This window comes from Micropterus salmoides, unplaced genomic scaffold (genome assembly GCF_014851395.1).
Source record: "Micropterus salmoides isolate LMB-PRFRI ecotype aquatic unplaced genomic scaffold, ASM1485139v1 Ms_hic_scaffold_22, whole genome shotgun sequence".
NCBI lineage: Eukaryota > Metazoa > Chordata > Actinopteri > Centrarchiformes > Centrarchidae > Micropterus > Micropterus salmoides.
This window is the reverse complement of record NW_024041373.1, coordinates 20,060,999-20,074,799: the sequence shown is the minus strand read 5'-3', so window position 1 is coordinate 20,074,799 and position 13,801 is coordinate 20,060,999. Positions and strand designations below refer to the sequence as shown.

Genomic DNA, 13,801 nt, shown 5'->3' with positions numbered 1-13,801 from the left:
AATTCTGCCAGAGCAAATAAAACACTAGCTTGCAAATTTATCTGGTTTCCAGGCAAGTAAACAACAGCAGAAGTGCCAAAATTGCAGAAAGAGGTAAGATGTATTAAGGGTATGTTGACCCTAAGAGTTCAAAGCACTGCAACTTAATACATGCAAATAGACAAAACACAAGCAAATGAAGAAAACATTTTCCCCAATTTGACAACACATGCGCCACATTTAGAACAAAACAGTGCAAGTAAGAAAACACAACCAAATACAGAAATGGTTCTCAGGGCCACTGTACAGATAGTATGCATGCAACAACAATGTGAGCAATCTGAAAGTGATTTCCAAATGATGTAATCTTGAATAAATACACTGTCAACTCAGTAAAGCTTTATATTTACAAAAAAAAGACTACAATAAAAAATGTTTTTTGTTTAGACATTTGGACCCAAGTGAAAATGTTTTATGTTTGCAATATGACCAAGTGCCTCAGTAGCACAGGTCATGTTACTGTGAACAGAAGAAAGACGGATTACCTGTTATTCCCCACAGAATAAAGTGACACTGTGGTCAGTGGTGTGGATTGGCTGTGTAATTTAATCAGCCTGTCGGTGTGCATGTCACGTTGACACAGCACAACAGTCAATCATTTTTCTCAGTCCTTTCGAAACTACAAAATCTGGAGGAACGGCTGTACCATCTGCCTTGCAGAGTATAGCAGTGCAGCAGCAAGAGGTGAGACAGACAGAGCAGATATACCGACCAGGAAGTTCAGTAGCATCCCCAGCAGGAGAATAGCGAACAGGTAGCCGTGGAAGAGCAGGTTGTGCCAGCTGCCCTGACTCAACACCTGCCAGGGACTGTCCGGGTGCAGCATCCACAGGAGGCCCAGCACCCAGCACTGGTTGACCAGCTGGTTGTAGTAGATGTCAAAAATGGAGGCTTGGGCATCAGGGGTGTTTTGGCGCTCTGCCTCAGACACTTTAGCCAGCCAAGTCAAAGAAAGACTGTGGAGGATTAGAGCCAGAGGTGCATACACGTACTCCAGAGGCTCGATATCTGCCAACCCTTGGGAGGCTGCAGAGAGAAAGAGAGATACTTGTCTACTGTTTTTTAATGTTATTTTATTTATTTATGTAATGAATTGTATTTTGTCTTTTTTTTCTCATCTCATTACTGAATTGTATTATCCTTGAAGCTTTGGGAATGTTGTTCTTCTGAAGTGAAATTGAAATTGAAATTGAATTGAGAGAGATATATGTTTAGACTGTTTTGCTTCCCTCAGTCTTTACCAACTAACTTCAATAATTTCTTCATCTAAACCATCAACCTGCCTTTTAGACCCCATCCCGACTAGGCTGCTTAAAGATGTTTTACCCTTAGTCTCTTCTATACTAGATATGATCAATCTACCACAGTACTTTAAAGTAGCTGTAATTAAACCTCTTCTGAAAAAGCCCAAACTTGATCCGGATATTTTAGCCAACTATAGACCTATATCTAACCTTTCATTTCTCTCTAAGGTTCTGGAGAAAGCAGTTTCTAAACAGCTGTGGGACTTTCTACAGAGCAATAGTTTATTTGAGGATTTTCAGTCAGGATCATAGCACAGAGACAGCACTGGTGAAAATTACTAACGACCTCCTTATTGCATCAGATAAGGACTTGCTTCCTTTAGGCAATATTATCAGGAAATATTCCATAAGCTTTCATTGTTATGCAGATGATACTCAGTTATATCTATCGATCAAGCCAGATGAAACTCATCAGTTAGCTAAACTTCAAATGTGCCTTCAGGATGTTAAAACCTGGATGACCTGTAATTTTCTAATGTTAAACTCAGATAAAACTGAAGTTATTGCTCTGGGGCCTAAGCACCTCCGTGACGCATTATCTAAAGATATAGTTTCCCTGGATGGCATTGCCCTGGCCTCCAGCACCACTGTGAGGAATCTTGGAGTTATCTTTGATCAGGACATGTCGTTTAAGTCTCACATTAAGCAAATTTCAAGGACCGCCTTTTTTCACCTACGTAATATTGCCAAAATCAGAAACATCCTGGCTAAAAATGATGCAGAAAAACTAGTCCATGCATTTGTTACTTCTAGGCTGGATTACTGCAATTCCTTATTATCAGGCTGCTCTAAAAAGTCCATTAAGACTCTTCAGCTGATCCAGAATGCTGCAGCACGTGTTCTGACAGGAACCAGGAAAAGAGATCATATTTATCCTGTTTTAGCTTCTTTGCATTGGCTTCCAGTAAAATCCAGAATAGAATTTAAAATCATTCTTCTTACCTACAAAGCTCTTAATGGTCAGGCACCATCTTATCTTCAAGAGCTCATAGTACCTTACTACCCCACCAGAGCACTGCGCTCCCAGAATGCAGGGTTACTTGTGGTTCCAAAAGTAGACTAGGAGCCAGAGCGTTCAGCTATCAAGCTCCTCTCCTGTGGAACCAGGTTCCAGTTTGGGTTCAGGAGGAAGACACCATCTCCACATTTAAGAGTAGGCTTAAGACTTTCTCCTCGCTCAGGTTAGTCCTGAACCATCCCTTAGTTATGCTGCTATAGATCTAGACTGCTGGGGGATTTCCCATGATGCACTGAGCTCCTCTCTCCTCTACTTTCTCTCCCTCTGTATGCAACCTCATCCCATTATTGCATGTTACTAACACAACTTCTCCCCTTTCCGGTAGTCTTGTGCTTTCTCGTCCCTCTCCTCTCTCCTCCTATCACTTCCTGCAGGTTTTCTGGCTCTGGAGCTGTGGAGTCTGGATCTGTGGCTGCGGGTCACCTGCTGCCCCCGTGTTCCTGCTCGACACCCTCTGCTGCAACGACTATTGTTACTAGTCCTATTATTATTATTGTTATTATAATCATTAACATTACGACTGTTACCATTAACACTACTATAAATATCTGTACCATTTTTCATTTAGTCTATAGCAACATTACCTTTACTGTCTGTACCTCTGTGTGTGTATATTGTGTAGGCTGCCTCCCTCCCCTCTCTCTCTCCTTCCATCCCTCTCTTTTTCTCTCTGTTCCTCTCCTGCCCTGCCCCCCCCCCTCTCTCTCTCCTTCACCCCCAAGGCAGATGGCCGCCCACCCTGAGCCATGGTTCTGCTCGAGGATTCTGCCTCTTAAAAGGAAGTTTTTCCTTGCCTCTGTCGCCTAGTGCTTGCTCTCGGTGGGAACTGTTGGGCTTCTGTAAATAGCATCATAGAGTAGACCTGCTCTTTTATGAAAAGCGCTGTGAGATAACTGTTGTTGTGATTTGGCGCTATATAAATAAAATTGAATTGAATTGAATTGGATTGAGAGAGAGATTTGGAAGTTGATTAGAGGTCAATTTGTTCTGAGGCAAAGAACCTTCATTTTCTTCTCTAAATTACATCTACTGTTTTACCTGTGATGACAAAAGATGTCCCACTCATGATGGAAATCAGAACAGAGATGTGGGTAGATGGTGGCGGGGCCAGCTTCAGGGAGAAACCAAAGCCCACAGTTACTATTGGCAGCAGAGGCAGGGAAAGGTGGTAGAAGCCGACGTACGAGCTTCTGGCCTTGGCCCACATGCCCAGCACAGCATGGACGCCGTTACAGATAGCAGGCACCAGCACCCTCTCACCAAGGGACCTGGAGTAGGGCTTCAGAGGCACCAGGTCCAGGATGTGGAGGAGATTTAAGACTAAGAGAGTAACCAGAACCTGGAAAAGACAAAGTCACTATAAAGAGCTATAGTATACATCAAATTCAAATAGAGAGCAGAAGCATTTTTGACACGCTTATGTGAGGCTGATCTGATGCTAACTGGGAGTTTGACAAACGAACTATATCAGTCGCTACAACTCATGTGGGTGAGGGACATTCATTATACCAAAGTATAGCAGGTTCCAGTTTCTCTTTTACTATAAATTGAACACAGGCAATTTGAAGACATTACTTTGTGCTCTGGGAAATTGTGATAGACATACTCCACTATTAACTTAAATTTTTTTAGGCTAAATAGGCTCAAATTTATTAATCCTAATTTCCTAATCCTAATCCTAATCCTAGATTTGGTTGTAATTTTGAACTATGTCATTGTGCTATATTTTCTGTAAGTTTAGCAATTTATCATGTTTTATTATATTGAGACTTTACAGCCTTTTGAAGCTGAAGGCAAATTTGTTAAAGGGAACAATACATTTTTTTATTATTAACTATTTAAAAAACCTGGCTTGGAGAAGATGATACACATTTTGTGATATATTGTTCTGAACCAAAGTAAACACAAATAGAGGGCAAAGATCCAGGACGTGTAAATGTGACATAGCATCTACCCATCCAACTACTGTGAAATAATACAAATAATATGCCATGTGGACAAATGCAACTTTAACCTGTTGACTAAAAGCAGTGTTCTAATCTATAATCTACTAATCTAAACTAATGTCATTCAGTCATTCAGCCCCTTCAAGTGTCTCAGAACTTGTAAATTGCAGGTGTGTTTTGCCTTGCCACTTGATGTTTACCATAGTGCAATGTAAAAAGTCAGAGTGTCAGAAATGTCAGAAATCATCATAATCCAATACATTTACATACAACGCCCACATTAAATCAAAAGTCAAGTCAATAAAAGTCAACCTGTACACTTATGTGATATAATTCACAAAGCTCAGCCATTTGCTAGTTTCAACCTTTGGACAAAGTCACATTTACATGTCAGCTATGTAGTTAAACATCTATCATGAACTATCAACACTGAACTCTTTCTGTCACTCCCCACCACCACCACCTCTAACACCTACCTCACACCCTGTCCTTCAAACTAGCACACACACACACACACACACACACACAACAAATACTGACAGAGCTGAACAGCCAGCAGCCGACACTTGACTGGACCAATGACAATCCGATAAAATAATTAAACATTTAAAGAACTGCAAAAGACCCTGCTTTGTTTTACACAACACAATATTATTAGTAGTATTACTAATAATTATTTATATAATTATTATAATTATATATATAACTATAATTATTACTTGTTCTATGATATGTGCCTATGTTTTGACAGAGATTATAGACAGACTATAAAAGCAGCATAAGCAAATAGTATGCTCTCACAGCGTACAATACTTTGTGTAAACTAAACAGCAGGTAAGCCCATGTGTGCAGTGCTGTCACAGATAAGAATAAAGAAAAATGAGTTCCAACAGTTGCACACTGAGGCAAGGAGCTTTGTTATCATAGTTTTAAATTGCCCATAGGTTGGTAAAGTGTTAATTTTTAACGTGCTTTGAAGATCATTCCAGGAATTTGGGGCACTAAAATGAAATGTTGACTTTCCAAATTCAGCCCATGGTAGATGGGGTCCAAAGTTCCAGTACAGTATCACTGAGGTGTGAAAATATGGACTTAGATAGATAAACAAATACCTATGTTTATTATGCCTCTCTGCCAGAGACAACCAACCCATCATATCATACAGGACACAATGTACAAATCTAAGGGCACAATGATAGATCTTTTCCACAGCTTTTATGATTGGAAGGAGCAGCATTTTTATAAATTAAATCTCCAAAATCTCAAGATATTTATATTCAGTAACTATTTCTATGTCAGATCAGTTTGCAGTGGATATATGCTATAATCAATATTTCCCTATCTCTAGTAAACAGAACAAATGTATTATTTTTTTTTTCCAGTTGTAGGTTCTCAGTGGCTAGTTGTACAGAATCAGGAATACAGTATGCAATAGCGTCATCATCATAAAGATGGACTTGACAACTGCTCATTGAAGAGACAGATCATTTCAATAAATGGTGAAGAGGACAGGACCCAAAATTGAGCCTTGCAGAACCACTTTTGTTATCGGCAAGAACTCAGACTGGACTTCACACACTGAAATCTCTCAAACAAATAATTTTCGAACCAACCACAAGCTTTTCTATCAATGAAAGAAATGTCTTGAGTTGGTAATTTACCAGAAATTTCAAGATTTTTGCTAAACAAGGTAATTTGGAGATTGGCACCAACCTGGGCAAAGCAGAGAGCCACTGCATACGGGTAGTGATACTGAGGGATGAAGATGCCGGCCACAAAGTTTCTGAGTTTGTCAGCCAAGCCATATATCACCACCACCACCAGGCAGAGGGTGGGAACCAGAGCCTTCAGTGCATGATTAGATGAAAACCTCTTTGTCGCTGAGGCACACCATCCTCTCCGCCACCTCCCGGAACTGCACAAAGGACAAGACATAAATCCTACAATAACAATGCTTTTTTTAACACAGCTGTTGGTCAGAATGGAATTCTTAGCTTAATTAACAAAAGCCAACTTTACTAGGCCAGGAAACCAAGCTGAGCAATCCTCCAAATAGCAGGTCCTTTAATGCTGAGCTCAATATTTTATAATGCTTAACTGGAGGCTGATAGCTCTCATGAATGAACAGGTTTACATATTTGCTGTAATGAATCATACTCTATAAGTATACAAATAAAGTTTGGCTATACTGTATATTTTCCTGGTTCCCAGAATAACAGAAATGATATGTAATTTGCAAAAGGATTACCTTTTACCTAAAAGGCCTGCTGTCATTCTGTGCAGAGGTTGCTGCTTGGAGTGCAGGGATCTGTTGCCTGAAGTCGTTGTGGGGGGAAGAGAAATTCACATGGCTATAACTTTATTTATTGCTGTGCCAAATGCTACCAGTGATCTTTAAAACTATTTTGACAACAACGTGTCTCATATTCAGGACTTATTTCCACAATGCGTCGGTTTTGCCAAGCTGCAAGCCACATTTCACCTCTACATCTCTTGATTTAAACCTAGTTAGTTATGGGTCAGGGAAGATATTATTTTAGAATCTTGTGTAAATAGATCTTTTTCGAAATGTACAGAATCAAAGAGGTATTGGCATTACGGTAAGTTATATTGGTAAAAGAATGATCTTACTTGTTATTTATTTATTTTTTACAAAAATTTACAAAAAGTTGGAAGACATTTTTAGAAGTAGGCTACGCAAAAATCACAAGCAAAATTCAATTTTTCAAAGTTACATGGGGTAACACAGCCTACTGTATAGAAGTTATGCGTATAGACCTACTAATTCTCGCAGCTTAATAATAACATCGGAAAAGACATACAGGCTAGACTAAGGAATAATACATATATTTGCTTCAACGCTTGTAAGACTGTAGGCTATGCTGCTTTAATAAGAAACAGGCTAAAGCTATTTAGCCCACTGAAAAAAATAAACACAAAAACATTTAGATCTAGCCTATTCTATACTATTGTGCACCTTTTATCTGATAAAAGCAGGAAACATGGCAAGAGAGAGAAACTTTGCTCACCATCTGAAATCCTTCATGTTTCATCTTCATACTCCAATCGTTCCCTCTGCGTGGCTGTAAAGGAAACACACTCTTACCAATAAAAACCCGTTTAAAATAACATTAGTAACGTGTCTCTCCTAACGCTCAGCTGAATGAGCCGCTCTCCTACTGCTCTCCCTGCTGCCGTTATTCACCTCATTTGCTTTCTCACTTTGTCCAGATGGACTTTGGTCCTGGTCTGTTTGTCTCCCTATAGGCTTAATTGAAGAATCAATCTGGGTTGGCAGTCATTAAAAATCTGTTTCGTCAAGATACACAGAAACAGAACAGAATCTGTGGAATCCATTAGGATCTCTGTTTGCTGGCACATTTTATTACACATAATGTTAACATAATGCGAAATATCAGCCTCATAAAACGAAACTGACCTATGGTCTTATCATGTGTATCTATAGACTAATTGATTATTATTGTTAATGATGAATCCACTGCTTAGAGATTAGAGTCTCTGTTTGTTGTTGGCACCTGTTTGTGACATTCCTGACTGTTCTTCCCCAGCTTTGCACAGTCCATCAGCCACATGGCTGCATGGGAGAGGGTCTGCTTAACCAAACAGACTCCTGTATGGGGGCCTCTGATTGATCCGGACTAGGCCTGCTATAGCTACAAGCCTGTAAGATGCAGAGGGCTTTCTGTTATGGCTCTGTGTGTCATTTAGGCTGAGTGAAAGTAAAAGTAAAGTAAAAAAAAACCACCAACAATAAAATGGAGGATAGGGACTGATAATGTGTGTACACTGATATACCTAAATATTGTGTACATACATGAGTGCACTGACATGAATGACGTGTAGATTGATGGGTGTGCACATATTCTTCACTGACCTTTCACAAAGTGTGTTGTTAGCAATAAACTCTCTCAGGAACAGGTGGCAGTCATCATCCCATGTGTAGACACATTACCTTCTGGTCTCACAAAGCTTTGGATGCATGTTTGTAGGAATTATATATAATAATAAGAAAAGAAAACAGCTATTTTCCAGAATATCTGTGATATAAGTAAAATGTTTTTAAAGTACTTTAAGATTAAAATGATTTGTCTAATAAATACTCACGGTCATAATGTCATGGAAGCCTGTCCACCTGTGCATGCACAATTAAAAAACAATGCATCCACTTTCCCATATTTACATTTTCCCCCAACTAAAAACTTCTACTCCACTACATTTATTTTATACAGATTAAAGGAGAGCTTCCCCTTTTCAAAAAGTGTATCTTAAAAATAACATGTCAACATGTTCATTAAGAGTTTTTTGGTCTCTGCAGTTGTTCTTCTGTCCACGCTGACCATCATGTGACTGCTTCCTGATACCATTCCAGTGTAAGTGATGGGAGCAAAATCTAGTCCTCTTTTCATTCAAAAATGTTTTTTCAAGTTCAGCTGAAGCTAACATGAGGTTTCAGCAGTTGAGTCAGTCAACTCAGGTGGGTAAGTTTGTTTTTTTACTACAAAATGTAGAAAGGACAGTCTGAGAGAATTTCAGAGCCAGAATAAGAGTCAGCTTCATTTGTCAAGTATGTGTACATATACAAGAAATTTATCCCTGCTGATTTTGCTGTTCTCAGTATACTTACACACAGTTCCAAGAACAAGTTACAGTAAGATTCATAAAAATAGGCAGACAGCTAAAAACAAGGACAACAGAGCTGAACAAAGATAGGTAAACATAAGCATTTAACTATTATGTACATACAAGTAGGTGAAAATTTTGATGTGTATATTAAATATAAACAACGCAGATCTTCCGTGTTTGCTCTGTTAAGAAGCAGCAGTTCATCCATTTGCTTAGCCAGAGAGCGGACATTCTCCACATGTTTTGACGGGAGTACAGTTTGAAATCCCCCACTGCCCCACAGAGAGCCGCTGCTCCTCCATCTAAAATCTCTGCAAAACGTTCCAAGTGTGAAACAGTGCCAGAGAGCACAACACTGAGGCAGCCAACTGCGGCACCATTTTGATAATGGAATTTGGCACATAAAAAGATATCCACTTGATTTGTCTAATTTAGACTGCTGAAGCCTCAATATTACATTGAATTTGAGATGCCTTGTCCCCTTTCCAATGCCCTACACATACATTTTATTTCTTATCTACTTCGTCTAGTGCTCTTATGTTGCTGTTTTGTGAATTATAGTGAAGTGAGGGGGTAAGGGGTGGAGAAGCTGTGACCAAAGGAAAGTCAATAAGTGACGTGAAAGTGGAGGAGGGGTGATGACATGGCTGAGAGTGACAACTGTGGGGCACAGCAAAATATACAAGGAGATTCAAAACTTACTGTATTTGAAATACATTTTGTTGAATGAAGTTAAAATATTTTGTGTCAATGTGGAGGATACATAGCTTAGTTATTGTTACATTCTTTATAATGTTTCAGAGATAGTATAAAGTCTTTTGCAAGTTTGTGGATTTTATTGCATATTCTCTGCTAACATAATCTTGTTTTGTCTTTAGCTGATTTACCCATTCTGCCCTAATCCTTTCTGATTAAAAGCAAGCGATGATTTATCAGATCAATGTCTTCATGTAGGCTACTATATGTACTTTTATGTATCCTCCCTTATCTGTTCTTTCTGTTATTTAAATACTGCCCTAATCTTTGCATGGTTTTAAGAGAAACCTGAAACCTTGTCCTGACCAAAATGCCATGTTAATTTGGGTGAAGTAGGACTCCTATCCAGGTCTCTCCTCCGTCACCTGTCACAGCCAGCTACCATGTGGCCCTCTAGTGCACTTAACCGTTACTGTGTTTCCAAGACCACCAGCTAAATTAAGGGCAAGGCTGAAGCGAGGCTGAGTACGAATCACAGCTACAACAAATAGTGCATAGTGGGTTTTTTCAATCTTTTTACCTCGTTGCTTCATGTTGGGCTTTTTGAGAGAATATTTTTCAACGCTTTTTAAAATGACCTCTTTGTTTTTTGGTGTGTAGCATGTTCTTCTAATGAAGGGCTGGTTGGAACAGCTGATGCATCTGCCAAATGACTTAAAAGAGATGGGCGTTGTACTGTCCAGGTAAAGAGCTTTGCTGTTTGTTTGTTTTTTTACCTGCAAAAACACAGAATGTTGAACATTGTTTAGTCTCTTATAATGTTGCTGTATTACTTTCTTGAGATTGCACTTCTCTGTGTGTATGAGTCTCTGTGTTCGTGTCAGAGTGAATAACAGTTGTAGAGTGGCCTCCAGAGAGCCTGTCAACACATCCCAAACAGTGAGCAGCATCTGTGTCAGAGAGGTGAATAGTATAGACAGTGATCATTCCTCCATCATACCTATTGGGAACAAAGGTAAAGCATGTACTTGTTTTTGCTTCTAACTCTCTCTGCCTTTCCACACAAAAAATGTATGCACACACAACTACACACATGCAGACACACTGTACTCTTTGTATTTCTTCTGCCTGCAAGCAGTGTGTGAGCCAGAGGAGGCGCTAGTCCCTGCTCTTCCAGAAACAGCTTGTGTGGAGCGAGGCTACATCACCCCACAGCAAGTGTACAACCTGCTGAACGCAGAGGAAGGCCAGCCCGCCTTGTATGATCCTTACTATATTCTCCTCCTGGACTGTCGCAGCGCAGAGAGGTGGGTGCTGCACATTCACACCAGCGGTCTTCAGATGCAGAAGCTTTGTCATATACTGTAATGTATTTATGAAATGCAACAATTGTACAGCAAAATGTAATCCATCAATAGCACAATCTGGTCTCAAAAGCTTTGAGTCACACAGAGGCAGCATGCACTGCAGGAGTCTGTTTTTTGTTTGGATACAAATGTACAGATACTGGAAGGTTAGTTCTCTTTTTAGCCATAAGGGGGCCTCTACTGATGTAGTCACCTGAGGCACAGTTCTTGGAGAAATTTACCAATTTAAAGAATAAGTTTGGTGATATTCTTTGATTGTAAACAAATGAAACGGACAAATATTTTCTGTATATTCAAAGCCTGATATGCTGTAACTTATTCCTCTGTGCCATATGACTCCACTATGGCTTCCCGCTGTTAGAAACACATCAATGAGCAAAGCTTTTATGCACTTTTGACTAACATGGTAACATGTTCCTTCATTAAGATAAACACAGACTGTAGTTTATATTTGAATACACCATCCTGCTGCCAGAGATACTCACTAGAAAACCAAATGTATATTAATACACTGCCAAAAATAGTCCCCAGCAAATGTGCTATTGACTCCTGTTTGAGTAACGTTTGCTAAAAACAACACTGCCCAGCTGTTTCAGGAAATAATTTAGCCTTTAAAAAAATAAAATATAGCGTATAATCGTGGCCCATGTTTAAAGATGTACATATTGAGGAGGAACAAATGGGATCTGGGCCACATACAGGCTAGTGAAAGTAACACACTGATGGTTTTAGTCTTTTCATGGAAATATAGAATATTGCCTTTGTCTTTAAGAAAAACTTTAGAAGAACACTGTGTAAAGTGGAGGTTGTAGTTGTGATACATAATCAATATGTGCGTGCATATTATGAATGAATGTGTGTGTACAGGTACAAGGAGAGTCACGTGGTGACAGCACGGGCCGCTGTGACGGTGATCCACCCTGAACTGGGCTGTCTGATCAGCTGTATAGAGCTGCAGAAGTATTCTATAATACTGCTGTACGCAGAGGAAGGATGCAGCCCAGGTCAGTGATCCACATTAAGCTCTGAGGATACACACAAATACACTTATGTACTTGTTAGTTATCACTAATCCAGCATAACCACTTTTGCTAGTGGCACGGTTCTATGGATAGCAATCTCAGTTTGTTGGCTGGTTGGTTGATTGTTCCACCACTTTGGCTGACAGCGAAACATATCAACAACTATTTGATAGATTGCCATGGCATTTTCTTCTAACTTTCATGGTCCCAGAGGATAAATCCTAGTGATGTTGGTGATCCTCTGACTTTTACTCTACCAAAATTTTGTGTTATGATCAAATACTTGTAAAACTAATGACATTCCTATGAGAACCTGAACTCTATGCTAATTTGCAATGTTACCATGCTAACACGCTAAGCTATGACAGTAAACATGGTAAACATAATATCTGCTTATGTTAGCATGTTGACATTAGCATTTTGCCCAAAGCACCACTGTTCCTAAGTACAGCCTCACCTAGCCACTAGCATGCCTGTAGACTTAGTCTTGTTGAAATCTACCTGGCTGTCTGTATTGATTTCTTCTCACTGTCTGTGTTCTGTCACTGTGATTGTTTCTCTGTGTGTCTGTGCTTATTTCAGTGGGCAGTGTGAGGGCCAGGGCAGACTCCCCAGACCTCCAGCGCTGTTTCTTCCAGCTCAGTGCTTTGGGAATGGACCCTGTCATCCTGCTGGGGGGATTCTCAGCCTTCCACGCCCTCTACCCTTTCCTCTGCACACAACGTATGGTCCTGCTGGAACCTGAGCGGCACACTCTCACCATCTACCCCTCAGAGATCCTGGAAGGAGCTCTCTACCAAGGGTCTGCCTCCCATGCCTCTGACTACCGCATCATCAAGAACCTACACATCACACATGTGGTCAATGCCACTGCGAACTGCCCTGATGCTTTCCCCAACATGTTGTGCTACCTGAGGCTGCGTCTGAGCGATGATGCCCAGCAGGACCTGGTGGAGGCACTGCCGCTGGCATCCAGGTTTATCAACATGGCGCTGAAGGCTGAGCCTGCCGGCCGCGTTTTGGTCCACTGTAGTCTGGGCAGGAGTCGCAGCTCAGCACTAACGCTGGCCTTCCTCATGGAGCATCGACGCTGGTCACTGCTTCATGCCCTGCGCTGGTTGAAAGAGAGGAGGGCATGCACAGCACCCAACGTGAACTTCCTGCGTCAGCTGCTGACCTATGAGGAGCAGCTATTTGGGAGCAGACTCACCTCCCTGGACGACATCCGCCGATGACTGGAATAAAAATGGGAATGGAAAGGAAGATACATTGTATGTTTTTTTTCCTACAACATTCACATTGAGAGAAAGTGTCAAATAAGCTGAGACTGAGCAGAGGAGGATTTTGTACTATAACTCTCAAAGACTGGATATGAGTATTTCCCCCACAAGTTTGACATTCATCTTCAGCCCGCACACAGTGTTTCTTGTGATATGCCTCAATAACAATGATAATCATACAGATGTTAAGATCATTTTGTCACCTCTGCCTGCAACATATTCCCTGTGATGACATTTTGCTTGGTGATAGTTAATAGAACATATACATTAATAAAGTGTATTTATAAAGTTTTACATTAGAAAGTCTGCTTTTCTTAAATTTTATTCCATGAGACAAATGATGTTCTGATACGTTGAGTCATGTATGTGGAAAATTACTTATAAACCTAGTGTTTCATCACAAACATATACAGGCTGTAGTGTTTACATAGGGCATGCCATTGAGACTTAGCTAGTTGAGATGTGTTGCATCTGGCAATATTGCA

General features: G+C 40.3%; 2 protein-coding genes across 4 annotated transcripts; one reads left to right on the top strand and one right to left on the bottom strand.

Moving 5' to 3' along the window:
* Nucleotides 1-80: 80 nt before the first annotated feature.
* On the bottom strand, nucleotides 81-7,531 carry si:ch211-248a14.8. 2 transcript variants are annotated; one of them, XM_038738026.1, is made up of 5 exons: nucleotides 7,337-7,531; nucleotides 6,563-6,622; nucleotides 6,021-6,222; nucleotides 3,400-3,700; nucleotides 81-1,065 (listed from the first exon to the last, which is right to left on the bottom strand). In XM_038738026.1, exons 1-5 carry the CDS (start codon nucleotides 7,351-7,353, stop codon nucleotides 659-661), a joined length of 987 nt encoding a protein of 328 aa, XP_038593954.1. In that variant the 5' UTR covers nucleotides 7,354-7,531; the 3' UTR covers nucleotides 81-658. The 2 variants fall into 2 exon arrangements, with proteins under 2 accessions (XP_038593954.1, XP_038593955.1); XM_038738027.1 differs by having other exon boundaries at nucleotides 6,556-6,622; nucleotides 7,337-7,529.
* Nucleotides 7,532-9,575: 2,044 nt separating this feature from the next.
* Nucleotides 9,576-13,605, top strand: LOC119917628 (dual specificity protein phosphatase 2-like). 2 transcript variants are annotated; one of them, XM_038738024.1, is made up of 6 exons: nucleotides 9,576-10,204; nucleotides 10,308-10,390; nucleotides 10,532-10,662; nucleotides 10,786-10,954; nucleotides 11,882-12,018; nucleotides 12,619-13,605. In XM_038738024.1, the coding sequence occupies exons 2-6, from the start codon at nucleotides 10,320-10,322 to the stop codon at nucleotides 13,269-13,271; spliced, it is 1,161 nt and encodes a 386-aa protein (XP_038593952.1). In that variant the 5' UTR covers nucleotides 9,576-10,204; nucleotides 10,308-10,319; the 3' UTR covers nucleotides 13,272-13,605. The 2 variants fall into 2 exon arrangements, with proteins under 2 accessions (XP_038593952.1, XP_038593953.1); XM_038738025.1 differs by lacking the exon at nucleotides 9,576-10,204 and having other exon boundaries at nucleotides 10,286-10,390.
* The last annotated feature ends 196 nt before the right edge of the window (nucleotides 13,606-13,801 follow it).